Source organism: Leopardus geoffroyi, chromosome E1 (assembly GCF_018350155.1).
Source record: "Leopardus geoffroyi isolate Oge1 chromosome E1, O.geoffroyi_Oge1_pat1.0, whole genome shotgun sequence".
Lineage (NCBI taxonomy): Eukaryota > Metazoa > Chordata > Mammalia > Carnivora > Felidae > Leopardus > Leopardus geoffroyi.
In genome coordinates, this window is record NC_059330.1 from 31,287,034 (window position 1) to 31,313,483 (window position 26,450).

The following is a 26,450-nucleotide window of genomic DNA, read 5'->3' on the forward strand; positions in this document are numbered from 1 at the left end:
TACACACTTCCTCAAGTCCTGGGAACCACCAACTACTATTCTGTGCTTAGAGTCTGGCATTCATTATTGCATTTTCTTTCTGGAGGTGATTTTATTTGAACTTTGTCTAATTGTTCTGTTTTTCCTAGTTCTTTTCCAGAGTCATTGAAGGCTTACCACCCCTGTTCTTTGTATTCTAGGTTTCACCGCAGGCAAGCTACAGGAGTTTGAAATTTTTTTATTCTATTTATATATATTTTCAAAGATGTGATGTTTTATGTCACAGTCATATTGAAGGTATGGGTTCTATGTGATTTTATTAGCTTTCTTTGTCGATTTTATGTTTTCTAGGGGGATGAAGTCAAGGAAATTCAAAATCAGTTGATTGTCAGTGATCTCTAGAAATGTTCTTTTATCTTTCTACTCTTAACAATATTTATTTGTATGTCTATTTCATGATAATGCCACTGTATCTGTTCTGTTGTAAGCTGCCTAAAATTTTGTGAAGAACAATGCAGAGTAAAAATAAATTTTTACTTTTTAGTACTAAAAAATAAAAGTAGGGGCACCTGGGTGGCTCAGTTGGTTAAGCATCTGACTCTTGATACTGGCTCAGGTCATGATCTCCTGGTTCATGACACTGAGCCCCATTTTGGGCTCTGGGCTAACAGTGCATCCAGTTGATATTCTCTCTCTTTCTCACTGCCCCTTCCTTGCTTGCATGTGTACGCACTCTCTCTCTCTTTCAAAATAAATAAATATACATTAAAAAAAAATGAAAGTAAAAAAATCCTCTGCCTTGGAGGTTTCTTTTCTTCTTTTGTTTTTTTCTTTAATACAATGAAGTATGAGAAACAGAAGAAAAGAAAAAGGGAAGATAAAAGGGTAAAACAATAGAATAGCAATGAGATTGGCCATTTCAGTCCATGGTTATCTGGTTTTGAAAGCAATTTCTTTGAGCAACAGTAGCAGGACTTCAGCACAGAAACAGCCTCTGAAAGTGATTGCCATTAAGATTTATGCTATTTTATACTATGTTACTCACATCTGTAAGCTCCAGGATATTACACAGCATCATTGCTATATACCTCATATGTTTATGCACTTACACATAAAACACACATATGTAATATATGCACTTACTTGTTTCACATTCTGGAGTTCTTCTGTCAACTGTTTCTTTTGCCTTTCTGATTCAAATAGTTTTTCCTATATTTAAAAACCACTGAATTAATAACATGTTATGAAGTACCAATGAGTATCATTCTTAGGGCTTTATTTCAACATTTATAAATTCTCCAAACATCCAATCGCTACAATCTGAAAGTAGTTCTCAGTCAGTTTTCTAGCTTTACACATATCATTCAAAAGTAATTAGTTATTTACAGTACAACTGTGATATAAATGCATTTCCTGTTAACTGTAAAGAGCCATTTTGTACACTCTCCACTTCTGAGCTCCAAAATAAATCCATCAAGATGAAAATGTGTAAATACTAACAAAATTTGGAAAAGAGCGATCATTACCCAGGCGCTTCCAAACTGAAGAGCATTACTGTTACATCTTAGAGGTAAAGGTCTCTTACCACACGAGAGGACATAAGAAATTGGATTGACTATTCTTTTCCTGATTTAGCTTGTACTTGGAAGATTATCCACAAAAATGAAGATATGGCTACCATAATCAAACTACAAAATAATAGTTACTAATGTAGAATATGCATGCAAATTAAATACTATCATCTTTTAACATTAACTTAAGCACATACTCTAAAACATTCAGTGTTTTAAAAATATATCATAAATAAATCCACATTTTATTGATCAAACCAAAAATACTCAGAGTAATTTAAGGACCATTTTACTATAAACTTGGGCAGAGGAACTGCTTGAAGATTAAGTTGAGTGGTAAATATTCATGGCAACATTGCAATGTTTATAAGAAGCATTCTGCTTCCTGGTATATTTCAGCTCATTCTTATCTAACAGATGAAATGAGGGTGTATGAAGATGAATATCATATAGCAATCTAATGAATCTGCCACAGGCCGGGAGCCAGGAAACTGCTGGCTCTCATGCTTTGATGCTCTAGCAACTCACCTTCACTCTGTGTCCTACTTTTTTTGCATCTGTAAATGGAAAATACATCTATTTTCATTCAGCTTTGCAAACCAGTAGCAATCTAAACTTTGTAGGGAGATGGCTCCAAGTTAAATAAAGAACACAGCACTTTTAAAAATCATTCTTGTAAAATAAAGAAAAAAGTAGCCACTGGCATCAACTTATCTTGGTTTCGTTTTTATTTGTATTGTACCTCAAGTCAGAGATGAAGGATAGAGATGTCACAAGATAACGGCAAGTGACTAGAGAGCACCTACACATTCTGTGAACTGCATTTAACAACCTCTGTCATTTGTGTGTGTGTGTGTATAACACAAGTAAAAATACTGAAGGTACAAATGTTACCTCAATGAAGTATTTATTGCTTTGTACATTCTATATGGCCAAACAAGTGGTTCTCAGCCACTAGGTTTCCAGGTAAAGTAAATTATAAAATACAGAATATGCTTTATCTGAGATTTCAGGTCCTATCACATTAGGGTATGTTCAGTTACGTTTTACTGACATTAAACGTGAATCCTGATTTATTGAATAGCTATTTAGGGAAGCCCTCCTTAAACATTATCTAAATACACTTTTAAATTAAAATTCTAATAATTAATACTGATATTCAAATAAAAACTGAAATATATCACTAAACAATGATAAATATTAAGAAAATGAAAAAAGACTTGAGAGCCTCTCAAAATTCTAATGAACCATAAGATTAAATGGCTTCAGAGAGATAAATTATGTAAGATGATATTTTACCAAGATAACCATTGTTGGAGATGTCTTCAAAGAGAATATGAGGAAATATTATCAATTTATTCTTAAAGCTAAATTTGTATTTTTTCATTTTGTGACTCTTAACTGTTATACCAACAAATGTAGAAGTGGTTTCAAAGTTGTAAAAAAGTCTATAAATATTCCTTTAGTAATGGAATGTTCATACACACTTGGAAGGAACATGAATTGGTAAAATCTTTTGAAGGGTAATTTGGTAGCATGCATAAAATTTTATGTGACATATCCTTTGATAAAGCAATCTGACTTTCAGAAATATTCAATTTGTATTTTTAAAATTGTAGAAATTACTCAAAGATACAACTACAAAGCTATTTATGAAGGAATTATTTTTAATTTTTTTAAAGTTTATTTATTTTTATTTTTTTTAATGTTTTTATTTATTTTTGAGAAAGAGAGAGAGAGAGAATGAGTAGGGGAGGGGCAGAGAGAGGGAGACACAGAATCTGAAGCAGGCTCCAGGCTCTGAGCTGTCAGGACAGAGCCTGACGTGGGGCTCAAACTCATGGACGGTGAGATCATGACCTGAGCTGAAGTCAGACGCTCAACCGACTGAGTCACCCAGGCGCCCCAAGTTTATTTATTTTTGAGAAAGAAAGAGACAGAGTGTGAGTGGGGGAGAGGCAGAGACAGACACAGAGACAGAGAGAGAGAGAGAGAGAGAGCAGACACAGAATCTGAAAAAGACTCCAGGCTCTGAGCTGTCAGCACAGAGCCTGACACGGGGCTCAAACTCTGAATGGCGAGATCATGACCTGAGTGGAAGTTGGACACTAAACCAACTGAGCCACCCAGGCACCCCTGAAGGAATTCTTTTTAATAGTGGAAATCTGGAAATGGCTTAAATATTCATCTATAAGGAACTGGCTAGAAAACTTAGGACAGAACCATTTGATGGCAGAAGAGCCATTGGGGAGAATTTGGCAGATATGCACATATTAACTTGAAAAGTAGCCTAAAATATAAGGCTAACAGGGGTGCCAGGGTGGCTCAGTCAGTTAAGCATTTGACTCTTGATTTCAGCTACTTGATTCCACAATTTGTGGGTTGGAGCCCTGTGTTTGGGCTCTGTGCTGACAGCATGGAGCCTGCTTGGGATTCTCTCTCTCTCCCTCTCTCTCTCTGCCCCTCTCCTGCTCATGCTCTCTCTCAAATTAAATAAATCGACTTAAAAAAAAGAAGATATAAGGCTAACAAAGAGGGGAAAAAAAGAAAGCAAGCTGTAAAAAAGTGTGCAGTGTGTGAAGAAATTAATGTTAAAGTTAAAACACACATATACATTTATTTTTAGAAATATAATTGGCTGTATAGAAAAAGGTTCTCGGGATGCCTGTGTGGCTTAGTTGGTTAAGCACCTGACTTCAGCTCAGGTCATGATCTCACGGTTTGTGAGTTCGAGCCCCGCGTCGGGCTCTGTGCTGACAGTGCAGAGCCTGGAGCCTGCTTCAGATTCAGTGTCTCCCTCTCTCTCTGCCCCTACTCTGCTCATGCTCGCTCTGTCTCTGTCTCTCTCTCTCTCTCTCAAAAATAAACATTAAAAAAAATTAAAAAAAAAAAAGAAAAAGTCTCTAAAAGGATAAACAAGGTATGTTTAACAATGGCTTCCTCTGGAAGTTGGAGTTTAAATACTAAAGTAGGAAAGAAATTTCTTCCTTTTTTAAGGTGAGGTGTAAAGATTTCAGTTTAATAAAAATTAAATAAACATAGATTTTTACTTATTTCAGAAAATAAAGTAAAATAATTGAAAAAAACATATTCCTATGGTGAATTAATCATGAATCAAATAGTTATAGTGCTTTTCTTAAAGACTTGGAAAATCTAATGTATTTCTGTAAAAATTAGGATATAATTTAATATTCTACTAAAAACAAAATGAAAATATGTAAAATGAATCAAAATCTTAAAGTATATTTGGGCACACTGTATGTCTATTCTTCTCTTAATCATATTGCTTTAATTCCAAATTATGTTACCAAAACAAGAGGTCTCTGAAGCATGTATTTTCCATGGGAAAAAAGTATTTCCAATGAACATCTAAGGGATCCAAAATTGTCATGGCTTGCTTTGTTGACTCATCTAATCTTTGTTGGCTTCTCATCCTTGCCACCAATATGAGAACAAAAAGGGGCAGAAGTAGCCAGATCAGAAGGTATGAGCAAAAACCAGTCTACCCTGAATCTTATATGGACATGGTGAAATATAAATAAGTATGTGAACCAAAAAGTTGACTCTTTAAAGGCCTATTGACTAAATAAATGATCTATTTTGTGATATTAACAGTTTTTGCAATATTAATTTTATTTATAATATTACAAGCATTAATATCATACATTTGATAATTTATTTATAATAAATATAATAATTTTCTTCCTTTTCTTTTTTTCTAAGCAAAATGTAATGAGGCGAAATTGGAGATTACCTTGAGTGTATTCACTTCCTCCAAGGCATCATTTCTTTCACGCTTAAGCCTTTCCATTTCATCTGCCTCTAAGGAATCACAGGGAAGAAGCTGTCAACATTAAAATACAAGAAAAAAGTTATGCATTAAATGCTAATTATGAGAACTAGCATGAAAATCCTTTTTGACGAGTGTTAAGCTTTTGCATTTTAATAACAAAATTTGGTTTCTTTGGAGTCATTTGATTAGATGAAAGAGAATATTAAAGCAACCTGGGGAAACTTGATTTAAGCTTAACTTCACATTGTTGTTATTTATAACAGAATCTAGATGATTATAACATATACATATCCTGTTGTCCTCTTTATGATTGTTTCAACAATATAATTTCCCTTAAAAGTCCAAATTCTAAGACTATGTTTATAATGTCAAAAAGACGTTGAGTTATTGACATAAACTCTTCCCCAAAGACATCCACGCCAAGTACATGGTATGTAAGGCTAACAAAAGGCTGGACATTATCAACCAAGATGGTTTATGTAAACCCAGTAAAGTTCATTAATCGATTATATGTCTTGTTTTAACTAAATAAAATGCAATATTAACAGCCAAGCAGCTTAAAAAGATCCCTGCACAGAAATTGTGGATTGAAAGTAATATTAATAATTCATGCACAAGTGAATAACAACAACAACAAAATACCAGAGATGACAATTTCTCTTCTCTTACTGCTAGCATGATCTCTTTGACAGTTAATTACAAGGTAAAAAAACAATGACAATCTAATCAGAGATAAAAATCCAAGTCTAATTACAGCCATCTTGTATGTATAAATTATAACAGAATAAAAAAAGTATAGAAAATATAATTTAAAGGACTATGTGGAAAAAATGATTGCTCTTATAAGAATGGGCTTAAGGTAGGGCCTTTCAGAGAGGAGAGGTAAATACAAAAGATCATAAAAATAATTAATAATGTCACCATTTATTATGAACTTACTGTGGCAGATACATTGCTAAGGACTATATATATATTCAAAGTTATATCCTTCCTATAACCTTGTCTCCATTTAACTGAGGAGGAAACGGGCCCGAAAGGTAAGCAGCTTGCTTAAACTTTCACAGCTAATAATGGCCACCTCATGATTCTCACAGAGATCTGACTTTAGTCATTAGTCTGTGATTTTTACTAACTGCCTAACAGAAATCATAGTGGAATGGATATAAGAAATTCAGGTTTAATTTTAAATGATAGAATAACTGAAGTAGGAGTCATCCCTCAATTTTAGGGAGAAACATTTTCCTAAACAAACATCCTAAGCATTTCCTAAACATTTTGTCCTGACAATTACCTTTAGGTATGTATGGCCATTTGTTTCCATCATCTCATATCCTTCATCTGTCTGTTATTCTACTCTTTTGTGAGTACTCAACACACACTCAAAGAATTCATTCTTATACTATTTAGAATAGTTTTTGATACATATTCAAATGTAACAATATTTCTCAAAGCTCATTCCAAAGGATATTAACTAGTTTTGTACAAAAGCAAAACTGAGTGGTGGTGATGGTGGTAGTGGTCCCTGTGGCCAGGTAAGTTGGAGAAATGTAGGATTTAGAAAAAATGAACTTTCCCGCAGAGCTTCCAACATCCTTAATACTCTAATGAGCATTTTGAATATCCCAAAAGGAAATAAAATTTAATAACTTGTTGCATTTCCTCAAGTTATTTGACCATATCCCCAACCACCACACCTTTATTTATTTTGGGACATCTCAGTGGACTAATGCCTGCAAAAGCACAAAGTGTTCTGGGAAACACTGCTACTCAACATTCAGATAAGCCTATTATGTCTTGCCTGTTATCTAAGACATGAAATACACAGAATTCAAAAGCTTAAATAAGAATCTAGATAACACAACTATATCAATTTATTAAGAGAAATTATACGTTGGTGTTTTAGGGATAGGATTATAAACTTGTGAGCTTAAAACATGGAGGCAAATCATGAATAAAAGAGCCCATGGTACCATTTTAGGAGGTAAAATGCTAGCCCGAATAGTCATAGAACAAACCATGACTCAATAACAAAAAAACAAACAAACGTGCTATAATCCTATTGCTATTTTAGGCTAAGCAGTGAAAACCTACAGCCAGAGAATTGGCCATAGATGTTACCTGTGAATTCTTTGAAAAACCTCTTTGTGCTCAGTCATGTGTTAAGAGTTTGAGTATCTTCAACTGAGCAAGCAACAGATGAAATGAATTGTTTCTACTTAACTTCAAATGATTTCAGACAGATATCTGTTTTCTTTCCTTTTTTTTTTTTTTTAAATGTTCACTTATTTTTGAGAAAGAGAGAGAATGAGTGGGGAAGAGGCAGAGAGAGAGGGAGACACAGAGTTTGAAGCAGGCTCCAGGATCTGAGTTGTCAGCACAGAGCCGGATGTGAGGCTCGAACTCACGAATACGAGATCATGACCTGAGTGGAAGTCGGACACTTAACCAACTGAGCCCCCCAGGCACCCCAAGACAGAGAACTGTTTTCTAACCTGCTTCCAATTCTTGGGCTTTATCCTTCCCTTCCTCCATTCCTTTCCTGTCTGGCTCTCACAGTATCATTTGTGATCCTCAGGCTGTCCCACCTCTGAAACACCTGGTAGATAACCCCATAAATCATTTCCACTCTATTCTGGATAGCCACTATTCCATTCCAACACTCAATTCATTCCAACACTCAATTCATCTTCAACAGAACAATGTCTGCTTCAGGTCAATTTTATTGATAAAGGCTTCCACTAGAAACCAAGTCAATTACCTCCTTTCCTTAAATTTCTGTATATTTCCCTATTTCCTCCTTCCTTTCTCTTACTCCTTTACTTCTTTTTTTTTAATGTTTTATTTTTATTTTTGAGAGCGAGTGAAAGCAAAGGAGGGGCAGAGACAACGGGAGACAGAGGATTTGAAGTGGGCTCTATCTACACTGACAGCAGAGAGCATGATGCTGGGTTTGAACTCATAAACCTTGAGATCATGACCTGAGCTGCAGTGGGACACTTAACTGACTGAGCCACTCAGGCGCCCCACTCCTTTACTTCTAATAATCTGGTTTACATATATTTCTTCCCATCCGTACATTTTGAAAATAATTTATGTTCCATATAACCAATAAACCTAGTATTTGACAAAATAAATGCACTCCCCCATCAACTTTCTTAACCTCCTTTCTTTCATGTAACATTGCTTAAGCCATTTGTCCTTGACACTGTCTCTTCCCTATGTTTTTGATTTCCCACTACCTCACCTGCGCTTCAGAGTATTTAGGCTGCTTCTAATAATTTCATTCTACTCCTTAAGTGGGAGTGGAGGAGGTTCCACAAAGTTTGTCCCTTTCTCGCTCTCCCTGAGTGAACACTTCAACTATCATCCTCCAAATCCCTCTTTGTGTCTAGTTCCTTATTTCCAGTGGCCTTTTGGTCACTTACACCTGTCAGCATATTGAACTTACTCTCTAAAATCCAACTATCATCTTCTCCACTGTTCTCATTTCCCTATTTCTGTCAATAGCACCACCCTACTATTATTCATCATCCTAATCAAAACTCTTCAGTTAGCTTTAATTCATTCTTCCTTATTTCTTACACTCAAATGCAAGTCTTAATGATGATATACTTGTTGTTGGTAAATTATCATATATCTGTCTCTCCATTCTTCCCATTTTCCTCACCTTCATTGTTTAGTTCTTAATATTCTATATTTGGACTCTTTCCTTTGTGCCCTATCTAGGCTACCTATGACCAGTTTCATTACCTTCCAAGATAACCAACACTACTATAAGATTATTATTTCTAAACTATCAATTTTGATTGTGTCACTATTCTCCCTAATGGCTCCTCACTGACTACGAGTAAGGTACAAACTTCTAAGTATAATATTTACATTTTTAGGCTTAACTTCCTTCACTGATCTGCATGTACCTACTTATCTTTTTAAAAAAGTAGATTACTCTAGGGGCACCTGGATGGCTTAGTCGGTTAAGCATCTGACTCTTGATTTTGACTCAGGCCATGATCTCACATTTTTGCGAGTTCGAGCCCCACATCAGGCTCTGTCCTGACCCTGCAGGTCCTGCTTGGGATTCTCTCTCTCTCTCTGCCCCTTCCCAGCTTGCACCCTTTTCTCTCAAAAATAAAAAACTTCAAAAAAAAAAAAAAAAGGTATATTACTCTGTTTACCATCACATTATGTATATATTTTTATTCATGCTAATTCTCTTATCACTTTCTGTTCACCTCTTAAGTAGATAAAACCCTACATATCATTTAAAACTCACTCAAAAGTCAACTCTGTTAGGAATTTTCTCTGAATATTCTAGGCTCTATCATAGCTATGGTCTTACCACGTAGTGCTAGAGCTTGTTTAAAATCTATTTATGTACATGACTTTCCTTGTGCAATACTTTAAATTCCTTGAGGGACAGGCTTAAGTTTATTTATTTTAATAACGTGCTGGAGCAGCTAACACAATGCCATCCACACTATAGTTGCTCAATATATATTTAATGTTTTGCAGATGAAATATAATGAAGTGGCTATAAAGTACATACTGTCACACATAGTGAGACATACCTTTTATATCATGACCTCACTATAAGTGAAACATTACTCATTCTTATATAAATTTACAATTGTATTTCCAATTGTATTCTCTCACCTGTTAAAATAGGGGTGCAATGCACTAAATTGATTTAGTAAGAAACCAAATTGTAAAAAGTCTTCATTAGGGAACATATAGTATTCTGTATATGTGTGGTAAACCCATCATATTATGATAGACCATCGTCTGCTGTTGCTAAGGTTAGAGTTCTGTTAAATTGAGGCTCTAACCTTGCTTTTATGTGTGCAACCTTATGCCAGCAGCAGGTGTTATCACTGTGTGAATTTTTTAACATAGCAATGATGATTAGAATCACAGTAAGACAATTACATTTTTAGTTCTAAAGGCCATATATTTCCAAAATTGTTAAGGTTTTTGTCAACTAAATGAAAGTAGGACTGACTTACACTGACTTAACAATTCTTCCTTCTTGAAGCATAGCATCTCAAGAAATCTTATCAGATGCAGATGAAACAATGAGCAAAAGAAGCTCGTTACAAAAGAGTACATATTGTGTGATTCTATTTATGATGAAGTTCATCAACAGGCAAAAGCAATCTATGCTGTTATAAGTCAGAACAGTGGTTCTGTTGTAAAGGTGGGAGTGATGGTCAACTCAGACAAAGTTGGTACATTGGAGCCTTTGAGTGGTGATTACACACAAGATAGTAACAGAAATTCATCAGGTTGTACACTTGAGGTTTTTGTTCTTTACAGGGTGTTCATAATGTTGCAGCAAAAATATTTCTGAAAAGATAAATTAAGGAAAAGACAAACCAGAAGGAAAAAAAAAAAAAAGGAAACACAAGTTAAAAAAAACCCAACCATCTCTAACAGACGGATTATAAAATCTGACTCTGTTGTTTGTGACAAAATGGTTGAGGGGGTAACCATAGTGGAATTTCCCCACCTTCACAGACTGTCACTATCCTCAACCACAGATCAATTGATACTTCAGGTGCAGCACTACAGTGTTTGTTTGTTTTTTTTAATGAAACAAAAATTTTGGGAATAATACTACAAAATAATAAGATACTTTTATTTGTTTCTGATGAGCTACTTGGCAAGCAGTGATTTTTATAGTATTTTTAAAACCATGGTATGTGACCCATTAGTGAGTTTTAAGTTCAAATATTAATGAAATAGAACTGAACATTAAATAAGAATGCAATAATGTAGAAAAAGTAAGTAATGCTTTCAGACTTTTGTTTCAGTTATATATGTGAGTGTGGTGAAGTAAAAGGTATTCTTATTATGGATTCAAGTGAAAAAAAAAGCCAACATTTTATGGGGATATCTGCTACATGCTGACAAGCACAACACAACAAAGGAGATCTTATAAATTGATATAATGACAATTGCACAACATTTTGATCTGAAGTTACAAACAGGAAATTACTAGCATGCAGAAGACCTTGCACAATTACCATCAGCACCTTGCTTTTGTCATCAAAGTATCACACACTGAATACACTCTTATCTGCCCTAAAATCATATTGGCTAGAAAGGAAGTAAATTACTAATGTGGAGAGCCAGTATTTCTCTGCAGCTGCTAAGCAAGCTTTGCACGCTCACCGAAAGTACTGTGAATTCCCCGCTTCTCTTCTGTTGTAAGCTACCCGACCACCTTTGCCTTTCCTCACCAATAGTGGGGACAGTAGCTTTGAGAACTGTTTGGCAGAAAGAAAACAATGCTTGGTTGTCAATAGTAGGTAGGAAAATACATAACACCTGAAACGATCGAGAAAAAAAACCAGTGCTCTTACAGCCTCAGCCTTCCTACTTTAAATGCTACCGAATCAGTTCTGATAAATCAGTGCCTCAACTCCAGGAGACTGCGTAATTTCCTGAAAGTTTCCAAACAACTAGATCATGGGAACTCTCGTTCTCAGTGTTAGGAACTCTGTTACTCAGTGTTATAACTCGGTGTTATTGCTGTTGTGACTGCAAAGTGGTACAGCCACTTTGGAAGACGATTTGATGGTTTCTTATAAAACCAAACATCTTCTTAACATATGATCCAGCAATTGTACTCCTTGGTAATTACCCAAAGGAGCTGAAAACTTATGTTCACACAAAAACCTGCAAATGGATGTTTACAGTAGCTTTATTCACAATTGCCAAAACTTGGAAGCAACCAACATATCCTTCAAAAGGTAAATAAGTTTCAAAATGGGCAAATAAGCTATAGTACATTCAGATAATGGAATGTTAATCAGCACTAAAAAGACACGAAAATATATGAAGGAACCATAGATGCATATTACTAAGTGAAAGAAGCCAATCTTAAAAGGCTGCATACTGTATGATTCCAACGATATGACATTGTAGAAAGAGCAAAACTATGAAGACAGTAAGAGGATCAGTGATTGCAAAGGGTGAGGGGAGGGGCTGTGGAGAGATGAATAGGCAGAGCACATTGGTAAAAATCAGAGCAGTAAAAACACTCTGTATGATACCATAATGATGGATACATGCCATTATACATTTGTCCAAACTCACACAGACTATACAGGTCCCAGAGTGAACCATAATGTAAACTATAAACTTTAGGAGATTATGATGTGTCTATGTAGGTTCACCAATTATAACGAATGTACCACTCTGGTGGGGATGGTGATAATGGTAGAGGATATGCATGAATTGAGGCAGAAGGCATGTGGGAAATCTCTGAACCTACCCCCTCAATTTTGCAGTGAATCTAAAACTGCTCTAAAGAAATGAAGTCCTAAAAACAAAAACAAAACATCATTTATTACAATGGCAAAAAAGTGAAAGGTAACTAGAAATAAATCTAACAAAATATTAATAAAGCTTGTATTGGAAAAAATGTATCCAATTGTTATTTGCCATTCAAGAAGATATAAATAAGAAGTCAAAACATGCTCATAGCTAGGAAGACTGAAATTTATAAAGAGGTTGATTCTTCCCAAAATAAACTAGAAATTTGAGACAGTAAGATTTTTGCTAGAACTTATTTGGAAATGATAAGAAAAAAGATTAGCCAAATCAACATTTAATAAGAAAAACAAAGTGGGAGGTTATGTTATCAGGTATCAATACTTAAGAAGCAAAGTACACCAGCACTGAAGAATCCAAAAATGCCCATGCATGACACAGCTGGACTACAAATAATCCATCCACTGAAGTAAGAATTTGTATTTTAAACAGTACCTTTATAAAAATAATTGATCAAAATTGATATATTTATATTTTTTGATTGTGTACCAATAAGTATAATTATTACTCAATTCAGAAGAAAATTTTAATGTCACAGCTTATGAAGATATTGAATTAAAACATACATTTTAATTATCTAAAATTTTTGCAATAAAATGATCAGATGATCACTGACAGATATTTAAGCATACTGTATTCTTTTATTTTTTAATTTTTTTAATGTTTATTTACTTTTGAGAGAAAGAGACAGAGACGTGAATGGGGGAGGAGCAGAGAGAGGACACAGAATCCAAAGCAGGCTCCGGGCTCTGAGCTGTCAGCACAGAGTCTGGTGGGGGGCTCAAACTCACGGACTGTGAGATGGTGACCTGAGCTGAAGTAGGATGCCCAACCCTCTGAGCTACCCAGGCGCCCCTAGGCATACTGTATTCTTGAAATTATAATATATCAAGGTAATATTCTAGGGTAATATAGAATAAAAATAAGAGCAGAGAAAAAGGAAAGATGATAAATTTCTTTTTTTTTTTTTTAATTTTTTAATGTTTATTTTTGAGAGAGAAAGAGACAGAGTGTGAGCTGGGGAGGGGCAGAGAGAGAGGGAGACACAGAATCCAAAGCAGGCTCCAGGCTCCGAGCTGTCAGCACACAGCCCAATGTGGGGCTCAAACTCACAAACTGCAAGATCATGACCTGAGCTGATGTCAGACACTTAACCAACTGAGCCCCCAGGCACCTCTATAAATTTCTGACAATAAGAATAAGAGGGGCACCTGGGTGGCGCAGTCGGTTAAGCGTCCGACTTCAGCCGGGTCACGATCTCGCAGTCTGTGAGTTCGAGCCCCGCGTCAGGCTCTGGGCTGATGGCTCAGAGCCTGGAGCCTGTTTCCGATTCTGTGTCTCCCTCTCTCTCTGCCCCTCCCCCGTTCATGCTCTGTCTCTCTCTGTCCCAAAAATAAATAAACGTTGAAAAAAAAAAAATTAAAAAAAAAAAAAAAAAGAATAAGAAAATATTTTTAAGAAAAAAAATTTTTAATTTTCAAAATTTTATTTTGAGAGAGAGAGAGAGAGAGTGAGAGAGAGAGAGAGAGAGGCGGAGAGAGAGGGAGAGAATCCTAAGCAGGTTCTGTGCTGTCAGCACAGAGCCCTACATGGTGCTCAATCCCACAAACCATGAGATCATGACCTGAGCTGAAATCAAGAGTCAGATGCTTAACCAATGAGTCACCCAGGTGCCCCTCAAAAGAAATATTTCATAAAATTGACTATATGCTCGATATATATCCAAAAGATTAATACCATAGAGAATTTATTTCTAATTTCTGCTGTATATGTGACCAAAGAATTAATAACACAGAGAAAGTGTTTCTAAAGTCAGTGAAGTACACTAGAAATCAGCAACTGAAAGGGAACTATAGAATTAGAAACTGTCTAATATAGCTCAAAATAAGCAACCACAATGGGAATATTATACACTGAAAGATAATTAAAATATGATCTATAGAAACTGGAGGGTGTGAAGATTTTGTAAAAATTGTATAGTACATCTATGAGATAAAGAGCAGTACTGTTAAAATATATTAAAAATAAAATTCTGAGTTATTTTTTAACAAATTTTAGTATCCTGATGAACGGAAAAATTTTCTAGGAAGATGTCCATTAACAGAATTATTCAAGAAAAGGACAAAAACTTGAATAAAATAACCTTAGAAGACATTAAAAAATAGGAAATGCTTTCTCTACCAACAATGACCCAGGTTCATCTGGCATATGAAACATTTTCAAACCTTAAAGGAACAGATACAGCTTCTATTATTTAAACAGCTATAAATAAATAAAAAAAAATTTCAAAAGGGGCGCGTGTGTGGCTTAGTTGGTTGAGTTTTCAACTCTTGATATCAGCACAGGTCATGATCCCAGGTTTGTGGGATCAAGCCCCATGTTGGGCTCTGTGCTGAGCATGACTTAAGACTGTCTCTCTCTCCCCCCTCAGGCTCTCTCCTCTCTCCCTAATTTATAAATTTAAAATAATTTATAAATAAGCAGATATAAAAATATTATAACTCTTATTTATTAAATAAAATAGTGCTAGCTTCTTTCTAAGAATTAAAAATGTAGAATGGCTCAAATATCATGAAAATTTATTTCTAGCTCACTTTTGCAGCTCCAGTTCCAACAAGAATTGGAAAAAAGTAAAATTTTGTGGAAGAAACAAAAATGTAATTAATTTAAAATGCCCTACTTAGAAAACCCAAGACAAATGAAAAACTAGAATAAGAGAGTTCAATAAAGTGGCATCACACAAAATAACCATTCCAAAATTAATACCTTGGGGCATTTGCTGTCTCAGTCGTTGAAGCATGTGACTCATGATCTTGGGGTTGTGAGTTCAAGCTCCAAGTTGGGTGTAGAGGTACTTTAAAAAGAAAATCTTTAAAAAAATAACTACTATCTTTATTACCAATTAGAAAATATAATGGTTAAAAAAATGCCATTTCTAATAGCAACAAAAGCTAGAGCATACCTCTTCAGATGTAATAAGAAATATTCAAGACACATATGAAGCAAGACGTAATTTTCTCTTTCCAAAATATCAACAAAGACCTAAATGAATGGAGAGGTAAACTACATTCAGCTCTCCCAAACCACTCTCTAAATCCAATGCAATTCCAATTTTAAAAAGTCCCAATTCAATTTTCACTACCACGGCAAAAATGATTCCAAAGATCATCTAGAAGATCAAAACCAAGAAGTTAAAAAAGTATGTATTAAGGACTTAGCCTACCAGATAACAATGAACCTAGAAATGTCTAGAAATATACAGCTAGAATAATTAAAATAATAATGTATTGGCTGAAAGAAATCGATCAATGGAACAGAGTGGTGGGTCTAGACACAGATCTGTGTATCTAGATAGAGATTCAGTATAAGGATGAAGTTTGTATTTCAAATTAGTGGCAAGGGCGGCTAGGTGGCTCAGTCAGTTAACCATCTCACTCTGATTTCGGCTCAGGTCATGATCTCATGGTTTGTGAGTTCAAGCCCCGCATCGACAGCTGACATCTGACAGCTCAGAGTCTGGAGCCTGCTTTGGATTCTGTGTCTCCCTCTCTCTCTACCCTTCCCCTGCGCACACTCTGTCTTTCTATCTATCTCTCAAAAATAAATAAACATCAAACATTTTTTTTTTAAAAATTAGCAAAATTGGATGGTTATCAAATAAATGAAAATGGGCAAGTGGTTATCCATTTGGGGCCCTAACTCATGCATAGACAAGAATAGATTTTGAGTGAATTAAATGTATAAATTGGAAAGATCTTCCTGAAAAACACAGTAACACAAAAACTCCGTAATAAAAAGGACTGAAAAATTTGATTAATACAAATGTCAAAATTCAGTAGAACAAATGGCTTGTGAAGTTAATAGCCTTCACAATTCCACTTTATCGAAAGCACAAAAACAGGCAAAAGAGTTACCCTGACTGGAGGTGCGTGGGGAAGAAAAGAAGTAACAGGAAAGGAACCTGGGGGTGGGAGAACATCAGGGTCCTAGTAATGTATTTCCTTAATGTTGTGTTTCTTGATCTGGACGCTGACACATGAAGATGGTTCAGACTAAAATTTCAGAGGATATACACTTATGAGTACTTTTCCTGTGGCAAATTTAGGGAGTACCATAAGGAAATAATGAAGAGAGGAGGGATGGGAGAGATCCACATGAAATTTTTCCTTGTGATATTACATTAATCTATGTTTTATCTGTTTATTAAGAAGCATATACTAGTTGCGTAATTTTTTTAAAGTGAAAAATGATAAAGGCTACATATAAGACATACAACATTCAAGACTTATGATCCAAGTACAATCAAGACAATTCTATAGGGCACACTCTACCTGTGAATCTAGTATGTTGGAAATTTCGCATTCACCAACATTTACTTCATCCAACTGCAAGGAAAACAAGTTTCTGGCAACCTGGACAAAATCTGAAATGGAACACATTTTAGTAGGAACACAACATTTAACCTCATCTAAATACACCTTTACCTTTTTTTAAATGAAGTTGAAGCTATGCATTAAAACTAACGTTTCAAATTTAATTTACTTCAATGAATTACCTTAAAGTGGTATTAACTGAAGTGACAAATATAAGCTCAAATAAAAAGTAAGTAAGAGATAAACCAGTTTTAACTTACTTGAGTTAAGTTTGCTGAGGTAAATAAATCAGTTAAGTAACAATAAAGCACATACATATCGTAGGTACATCTATTTTCTCCAACTCTTACTACGAGCAAGAACTTTCTCTGAAATATACGACAATATTGTGACTTGTAGCTTTTTTAGCTGGAACCGGAGGTTTAACAAAAATAATAATAGCAGCAGCTAATGTTTACGGAACAGCCTTCTTGTGCTAGGCACAGTGCTTTGCTATTTCATCCTCCCACTGAGGATGGGTAGGTCCTCTTATCCTCTTTGTTCTACACACTGCGGCTAAGAGAAGTTAACTGCCAAACTTCCCAAGGCTGCTTGGCAAATAAGTAGCAGAGCAGGACTCAAACGAAGGTCTAACTCCAAGCCTGATGCTGGCTAGCAAACTGTAAGCTTCTTCAGACATGAGTGTGACCCATCCATCCTCAGATTTTTGAATTTTAGCTATTATATTTTTAATTTCCAAGGATCCTTTTCGTATTCTCTGATTGTTCCTAGTCTATAATATCTTACTCTTTGTATCACGGATGCCTTATCTTTGTTTACCTTTTCAGAGATGTTCATTATGGTTTGTCTGAAGTTCTCTCCCACTCTTGCATTATTCCTCATTTTTCAGGGTTCCTGTTTTTCTCTTTGTCAGACAGTTTGGGCTCTTATATTTTGTCAGAGAATTTCTGCAAGTGTCTGGTGACCCTTGGCTATGAGTGCATATTTAAGAAGAATCACCACCAAAACACGCATTGGAAATCCTGTGTGCATAACTTGCCTTGTCAACTGGTTGGTTTCACTACAGAGCAATCAGGTGGCCAACTGACACCTTGGGGTCTTGCCTATAAACATGGCTGCAAAATTCACCAAGCAATCTGGGTGTGTGTTGTGAGTGATAACTCAACATACACTCCTCCAAATTCCCTGACCGCTGGCAGCTATAGGTTCAGAATCTCTCTGGTTTAATTTCCCAAGAGGATATACTTCTTTTCCTTAGCAGGTATAAGGCAGTGCTAAATCCTGGGTTGCTTGAGAGGAGGCAGGTAATAGCATAAATACTCCTTGCACAGATTTCTAACAATCCTATTTGAAAGGCCCTGCCTATACCTACCCTTCAGAAATACCTGATACTTTTAATTCCTAATTCTTTTCAGTGATAAATCAGCTTGTTCTCCATTGTGGTTCCCCCATCTCTTCAGACACATGGGCTTTGTTGCCTCTATTTACTAATTCATTTAGTTTCTTCATCCATGTTCTGTCCTTATATATTGTGGTTTTAGTTATACATGCAATTTCTTTTTTGTTCTTTTCATTATTTGGGGGTGATTTTCAAAAGGAGAGGAAAGGAAACATATTTTTTTTATCACTTTGAAACCAAAAAGCGAATTCTTTTTTAGTAATACAGATGCTTTAAAAATGATACAATATTTCATCTACTGTATAAGAAAAAAATTAAATACTGAATGCTGTCAAGGATACAAAAAACTGTTAATTAAACAAATTCATATGTAAAATATCTCTTGAAAACAACTTATCAATACCTATCAGAAGTATAAACCACTTGTGGGAATTTATCTAAGCAGGAAAAAAACTATGATGTTAATATAGAATTACCTATAATACCAGCTACTGAGAGACTATTAAAATCCCAGAAGTGGAAAGGCTTAATATTATAGTACATCAACTAAGTATGTCAATATCATGCTAATTTTGTAAGAATAATTATACAGTATCATAAAAATATTTATTCTATCTTTAGCTGGAAAAAAGTATGGAAATTCATAGTAGTGGAGTTAGTTAGGACTTCTATAATTCACATTATTTCTTTTGTTATTACTAAAGCAATGTTTACACAATAAGTAAAAAATAAAAAAGGTATGATAGGATGATGATATTTTAGAGCTGGAAGATTCTAGGAAAGTCTCCTTTCTGCTGACCCAGCCAGGCCAGTATTTGTAGCTGACATTTTAGGATAGTGATTAAAGAACTTGAAATAGATATGGTCTTATTTTTCTCTCTTTCCTTACAAAGATGCATTCCTAATAAAAAGAGGTCACTATAACTCTCCCACCGAGTTTCTGTGATGACACAACATGATAAACCTAATATTACCTCCAAAAGACACTGTCCCCTTTGGGTCTACTTGCACTTGCTGTCTCAGGGCTTGGTGTTGTTCCTTTGTGGGCTGAATACCAAGATAATCTAGAGCCTGGAAGGAAAAGGACTCAAGTGAAGCAATATTTCAAATCTCTAAAGGATAAAACTTTTCATTACAACTTTATTTTACAACCCAGTGAAAAAAATCAGTATCAGGAACAGTGACAAGAATTACATGCCCAGAGAGGGTCTGTTGACTATTTATGAATTAATTTTCTATAAAATATTAGCCTGATTCCACCACCACCTCAGTTGTTTTGTGGGGCTTTTTTTCTGCAAGACTAGCACTTTGGCTGATGCCAAATTTATAAGCATAGCCCTAGAACCAAAACTCAATTTCTTAGTTTAAAATATGTGATATGGCACAGAAGAAAAATAGCAAGGAAATTCTACTAAATCAGATTAAACATTAATTTGTAAAAGTGGCACTATAAAAATGGATATTTTTTTTTAACATACTTGAGACCAAAACTAAAGTTGATAAATATTCTAATTTTGGGTTATTTATCGATAGGCTTACATAAATAGTAAAGTAGAAAGCTTTCTCTGGAACCTACCTCTCTCTGCCATTTTTTTTCTTTTTTTCCTTTTCTTTTCTCTACCTCAATTTAGTACCCATAGCAGATTAAGTATTCAGAGACTGCTTGTTGTATTCCAATACTCATTCTCTTCTTCTTCTTCAGTAACATAACCACAAGTTTTAGCTAGCAACACTTCCATCCTGCTAAAAGATATTTCCCAGCCCACTTGAGGGCTTGATGAAGCCATGGGACTATGCACTGGCAAAGGACATACAAGGTGAAGTATTGTGGAATACTTCTAGGAAGGCGTTCAAAAGTAGGTGTAGGCTATTCTTGGCTCTTTCTCTCCCCTCTTTGGGCTTAATTAAAAGAGAAAAAAGATGAAAGGAAGGAAAGAAGGCAAGGAGGGTGGGAGCATGCTGGAACTCAAGTAGTCATCTTGGTTCATAAGCCACTTTGGTGGAGCAGAAAGATAGTTGGAACATGGGTCTCTGACCTATAGAACTTCCATCCCAGCCCTGGACCACCTTCTTTAAAGCTTCTTTTTGGTGTGAAAGAAATAAATTTCTAGTGGAAACCACTGTTATTTCAGGTTCTCCAGTTATATATAGCAAAACCTAATCTTAACTAATATAGAGGCTGATTAGATGCCCTTATTGGATCTGGGCAAGAATATATTTTGTGTCAATCATATTAAAACAAAAAAGTAGGCAAAGTTTAATATTGGTAATTATTCCTTATAAATTTTTCCCTCCTTCAAAATCTGCTCAGTCATTCATCAGTTCATTTACCAAATATCTATTCAATGCTTACTATAATTGTCAGGCACTACACTATGCAAAGGGGCACACAAAGAAGACACAGCTGCTACTCTAAAAGAGTGATGGTTTCTAGGGTGAGAATAACATGTGAATAAATGTAATTAGTGCAATATGAAATTTAATAGAAGTGTGTATAGGATATACTGTGGCAAAAACAAACTGGTTAATGTATAAGTGGTTGGGCACAGTGAGAGAAGGAGACAGGAGGAAGGAAGAATATTAGGAAAAATTCATTAAAAAGTTATTTTAGAGTTTAGCTAAGTATCATCTGCCTCCTCTGTCTACACAGTCATAAATATTTGCCTTACACAACATGGAATACTGGTTCTTACCATTTCTTAAAAATTTTTTATGTTTATTCATTTTTGAGAGACAGAGTGCAAGTGGGGGAAGAGCAGAGAGAGAGGGAGACACAGAATTCGAAGCAGGCTCCAGGCTCTGAGCTGTCAGCACAGAGCCCAACATGACGCTCGAACCCAGGAACCGTGAGATCACGACCTGAGCCAAAGTTGGACACTCAACCAACTGAGCCACCCAGGCACCCCTGGTCTTAACTTTTGATGTTCTTTTCCTTCAATTATAAAAATGCTACACACACACACACACACACACACACACACCACAAAGAGAGTAATACAAAAAATATCCATGTACTCAAATACTCATTGATATTTGCTTGATATTTATATATATATATATTAAGAAATAAACACTATAGACTTGGTTGAAAGCTTTCTCCATTGTTCTTCAGCAGGAACCACTATCCTAAGGTTGGTGTATCCTTCCTTTCCATGATTTGATACCATTACTACATGTGTTACCTAATGTTATGTATTCTTATGCACTTAAAATTTTACATCAATAGTATAATACAAATGGATACACTTACAAATTATTTTTATTTTTACTTTAATGCTATGATTTCATAATTGCTCAATATTGTTATCTGTGAAACTAGTTCACTTAACTTTAAATGGTATCCCACTGTATGAATATAAATTATATACTCTCTGATTGATGGGCTTTTATCATTACTCCTAGTTATTTTTTATTACAAAACATTATACATATCTTCTTGTGTGGATGTGTGAAAATTTCTCTGCAGTATATCCCTAGAAGAGGAAATGCTGAGTCACATATGTATTGTATCTATATATTGTATCTATCTATCTATCTATCTATCTATCGTCAACTTTACTAGATACTGTAAAATTACTCTCACACTGGTTGTAACAATTTACACACATCACTAGTATATAAGCCCTTTTATTTTTCTATATTTTAAGAGCACTTGCTGTTTTCACACTTTAAATTTTGTTAATATGTTGAATATGAAATAGTATGTTGTTTGTTAAATTCCCTTCGTTATAAGTGAGATTAAACTTCTTTTACATGTTTATCAGCAATGTTTTTAACTCATAAATTACTTAGCAATATGTTTTAAGTTGTCATACATGGTTTTAAGAAATATTTTTGCTAGTGATTCCTAAATTTGGTGACATTCTCCCAAATGTGAAAACAAAGAAAGTCTTCAGATCTTGCGAAATGTCCCCTGAGGCAAAAAAAACAAAAACAAAAACAAAAAACTGTACCCTTTATCCTTGAAAACTACTGCTCCAGAGACAAACACTGTTAATGGTTTGATGTATAATTTTCTAAATTTTTAAATGAATATACATACACCTATATATTAAATATACATAAATTATGTGTTTATTTACAGCAATTATTACATACAGTGTTGTACATTACTTAAAAAGTATTAACATATTATAGGTTTCTATTCTGTACATTTTACATCTCTTGCATGCTTTTCAAAACTGCTGTGATAGTGCATTAGCACTTAAGTATACATATATTTCAAATTTTGAATATAGCAAAACATTGTATAACTTTTAACTTTTGAATTTCTTTTAACCTTTTGAATTTCTCCCTACAGGTAATACCTGTCACACTTGGTTTAATATTCCCAAGTATTTTACTATATAACATTTGATATATATTAAAAACAAATATATAACAGATATACATGTCTTAAGGCAGGAAAATAACTTAAAAATTCCATGAATCCATCTAAGAAGTACAAAACTGCCAGTACTGCTGAATTCAGGTCGTATGTTCCTACTCCTTTAGAGTAGGAATGGTTTCGTCATTCCTCCATATTGCTATGTACTCTTGTAACATCCGCATATTCATCTTCACTGATAAATATCTGATTAGAGGAACATTCCACAATTTACTCATCCCTCACTCCTGTACATTGGGGTTTTCTGCTTACTAGCAATGCAACAATGAACATTCTTGTACACATCTAAAACTTTCTGTAGGGTTTTACTCCTTACTTAGAAGTAGTTTGGGTGGGTCTTTTTTTTCTTTTTTTTTTTTTTGAATGATGGTAGGACTTCTGAAAATATTTTCAGGGCGCCTGGGTGGTTCAGGTTCAGTTGGTTCAGTGTCTGAGTTCGGTTCAGGTCACGATCTCACAGTTCGTGTGTTCGAGCCCCATGTCGGGCTTAGTGCTGACCGCTAAGAGCCTGAAGCCTACTACGGATTCTATATTTCCTCTCTCTGCCCCTCCCCTGCTTATGCTCTGTCTCTCTCCCTCTTTCTCAAAAATAAATAAACATTAAAACAAATTTTTTAATAAAAATATTTTAGATAGCAGTATTTTTTAATGTTATGAGTATTACAAATATTTTCTCCCAGTTTTTGGCATAACCTTTTACTTTTTTATATTCTCTTTATGGAGTCTCTTATGGACAATTGCCAGGTATGTTTGTATACCATTATTTCATATTTTTTAAATATATATTTATAAAATATTTTAAGTTTTGGGTTTTGTATAAATAGTATCATACTATACAAATCAACATGTAACTTTTTGTTTTAATAACAAGATTTCTTGAGATGTAATTCACCTATCATAAGGTTCATGATTTTAGAGTATAGTTGCATAGTTTTTAGTACATTGACAAGTTGGGCATCAATCACCACAAACTGTAGAAAATTTTCATTGCCTTAAAAGGAAACTCTATACCCACCAGCAGTCACTTGCTATTTCCCTGTCCCCCTAGCTCCAGGCAACCACTAATTTATATTCTGTCTCTATGGATTTGCCAATTCTGAGCGTTTCATATTAATAGAATCGTATCATTGTGGCTTTTTGTCTGCTTCTTTCATTAGCTTAATGTTTCAAGGTCTATCTATGTTGGAGCATGCATTAGAACTTCATTCCTTGGGGCACCTGGGTGGCTCAGTCGGTTAAGCGTCCGACTTCGCTTCAGGCCAGTGATCTTGCAGTTTGTGAGTTCAAGCCCCACGTCATGCTCTGTGCTGACAGCTCGGAGCCTGGAGCCTGCTTCGGATTCTGTGTCTCCTCTCTCAGCCCCTCCCATGCTCATGCTCTGTCTCTCTCTGTCTCTTGATAATAGATAAATGTTAAAAAAACAAAAATTAAGAACTTTATTCCTTTTATAGCTCAATAATAACTGTCCATTATATGTATGTACTATATTTTATCTTTTTTAAGTTAAAAAAAGGTAAATCAAGAGTAAAAGAAACAAGATATTAGTATAAAAATAGCAGGTAGATAATAACAAATTAGAAACTCAACAGGAAATATAAGATGGCTGCAAAGATACGGTGAACTAAAGAAACAATGTCGGGGTGCCTGGGTGGCTCAGTCGGTTTAATGTCCGACTTCAGCTCAGGTCATGATCTTGTGGTTCATGGGTTTGAGCCCCACATGGAGCTCTGTGCTCACAGCTCAGAGCCTGGAGCCTGCTTCAGATTATCTGCAACTCCCTCTATCTCTGCTCCTCTCCCGCTTGTGCTCTGTCTCTGTCTCTCGAAAATGAATAAATGTTAAAAAATTTTTAAAAAGAAAGAAACAATGTCTCACTAAAGCTAAAATACTAAGCAATAATAAGCATATAAGTTTGGAAGAGGCTTATCAGAGTTAAAGTATCATACATGCCCTGTATGTTCAAAAGAACAGTGAAGATTTTATTAACTTTAGACTAAGTTCAAGATACATGTTGAACTTTTAAGGTAATCACTAAAAGAATAGCAAAAGAAGGCATAATTTCCTTTTTAAAATTTTTAAATGTTTATTTATTTTAGAAAGAGAGAGAGAGAGAGAGAATGAGTGAGAGAGGGGCAAAGAGAGAGGGAGACACAGAAACGGAAGCAGGCTTCAGGCTCTGAGCTGTCAGCACAGAGCCCAACACGGGGCTCGAACCCACAAACCATGAGATCATGACCTGAAGTCAGATGCTTAACCAACTGAGCTACCCAGGTGCCTCATAATTTCTAAATAAGTTAGGGGAGAAAAAATAAAATGCAAAAACAACCAACCAAATATTCAAACATAACCAAACCAAAGAATACAATAAAGGGGGAAGGGGAAGAAGTAATAGAACAAAAGTATTATTTTAATAAAATGGTAGAAATAAATAAAAATGTATTATAATTACACAAACTATTAAGTATGTGGAGCCATGGGAACGTCTGCATAAGATTAGCGGGAATGCTACTTTACAAATCAATGCACCAATCCAACAATTACTTTCTGAGCAGTTACTATGAGTCACGCATTTTTTTAGGAACCAGAGAAAAGGAAGTGAAAATTTTGGCAACACCTCAAGTACAGATGAAGGTAAATAAACACTTTGACCTCATCATGTTTTAGTAAATCAACTTTTAAAAAGCATATGAATGATAAGCTTGAAATTTAGAACAGAGTTATCTCTTGGGGAGAGAGAGAGGTGTATATGATCAAGAAGAAACACACAGGCAATGTCAAAAATTCTCATTCTTAGCTATGTTGTGGGTACAGGTGTGTTTGTTTTAGTATTTTTTAAGCTGTACATGCACAATATAATCATTCTGTGTATGACTGATATTTTCATATAAAGAAATAAAAACAACTTTACAGAAGTAAAGCAAACAAAACACCTGTCACAGAAGGTAAGCAATATATGATTATTATTGGGGCGCCTGGTGGCTCAGTTGGTTGAGCATGCGACTCTTGATTTCAGCTCAGGTCATGATCCCAGGGTCATGGGATTGAGCCCTGTGGGGCTCTGCACTGAGTATGGAGCCTGCTTAAGATTCTCTCTCCCTCCCTCTGCCTCTCTGTCACTCTCCCCTACTTGTGCTCTTTCTCTAAAAATAAATAAATAAATAAAAGTATATGATTATTTTTATACTAAGTAATAATAATTACAAAATAAAATCAGCTACAATGGAAACTGACCTAGAGCTAAACTTTAGAAATTTATTCTAGATGAATATAGCATGTCAGTGAGGTAAGCTCATAAATATAAGCAGGAAATAATCTATTTCTGGTCAAAAAATAGGTTCCAAAAATTTCTTGAATAATAATGAATGTCATCTTTTAACCTTTGGCAAAAATGCAAATTTGTTAATTGGACAAATAAATGCCCTTAACTCTAATGTCTGAATGATGAATTAAAAAAAAAAATTAACTTCTTTACAATATTCATCACATACTTCCCAACCTAATACAAAGAACATCTCATTAACTGTAATCAGACACTGGGTATGCCGTTGCTCACTACAGCTTTCTTCAAATGTTACAGAAATGGCAAGAGGTAATGTAAATATCAGCGAAATGG

The 26,450-nt window shown here is 35.0% G+C and overlaps 1 protein-coding gene across 5 annotated transcripts in view; it reads right to left on the minus strand.

The window, feature by feature from the left end:
- Nucleotides 1–26,450, minus strand: part of STXBP4 (syntaxin binding protein 4) — a 172,611-nt gene that overhangs the window by 105,587 nt on the left and 40,574 nt on the right. For all 5 annotated transcript variants that reach the window (XR_006714878.1, XM_045488328.1, XM_045488327.1 and 2 more), the window contains 4 exons: nt 19,425–19,521; nt 17,010–17,101; nt 5,305–5,394; nt 1,123–1,188 (listed from right to left, as the gene is read on the minus strand). Coding sequence is in view for 4 of the 5 variants with exons in the window: in XM_045488328.1 (XP_045344284.1) it covers nt 1,123–1,188; nt 5,305–5,394; nt 17,010–17,101; nt 19,425–19,521 (345 nt within the window). In the remaining variant the exon portion in view is untranslated. The remainder of the gene's footprint in view (nt 1–1,122; nt 1,189–5,304; nt 5,395–17,009; nt 17,102–19,424; nt 19,522–26,450) is intronic.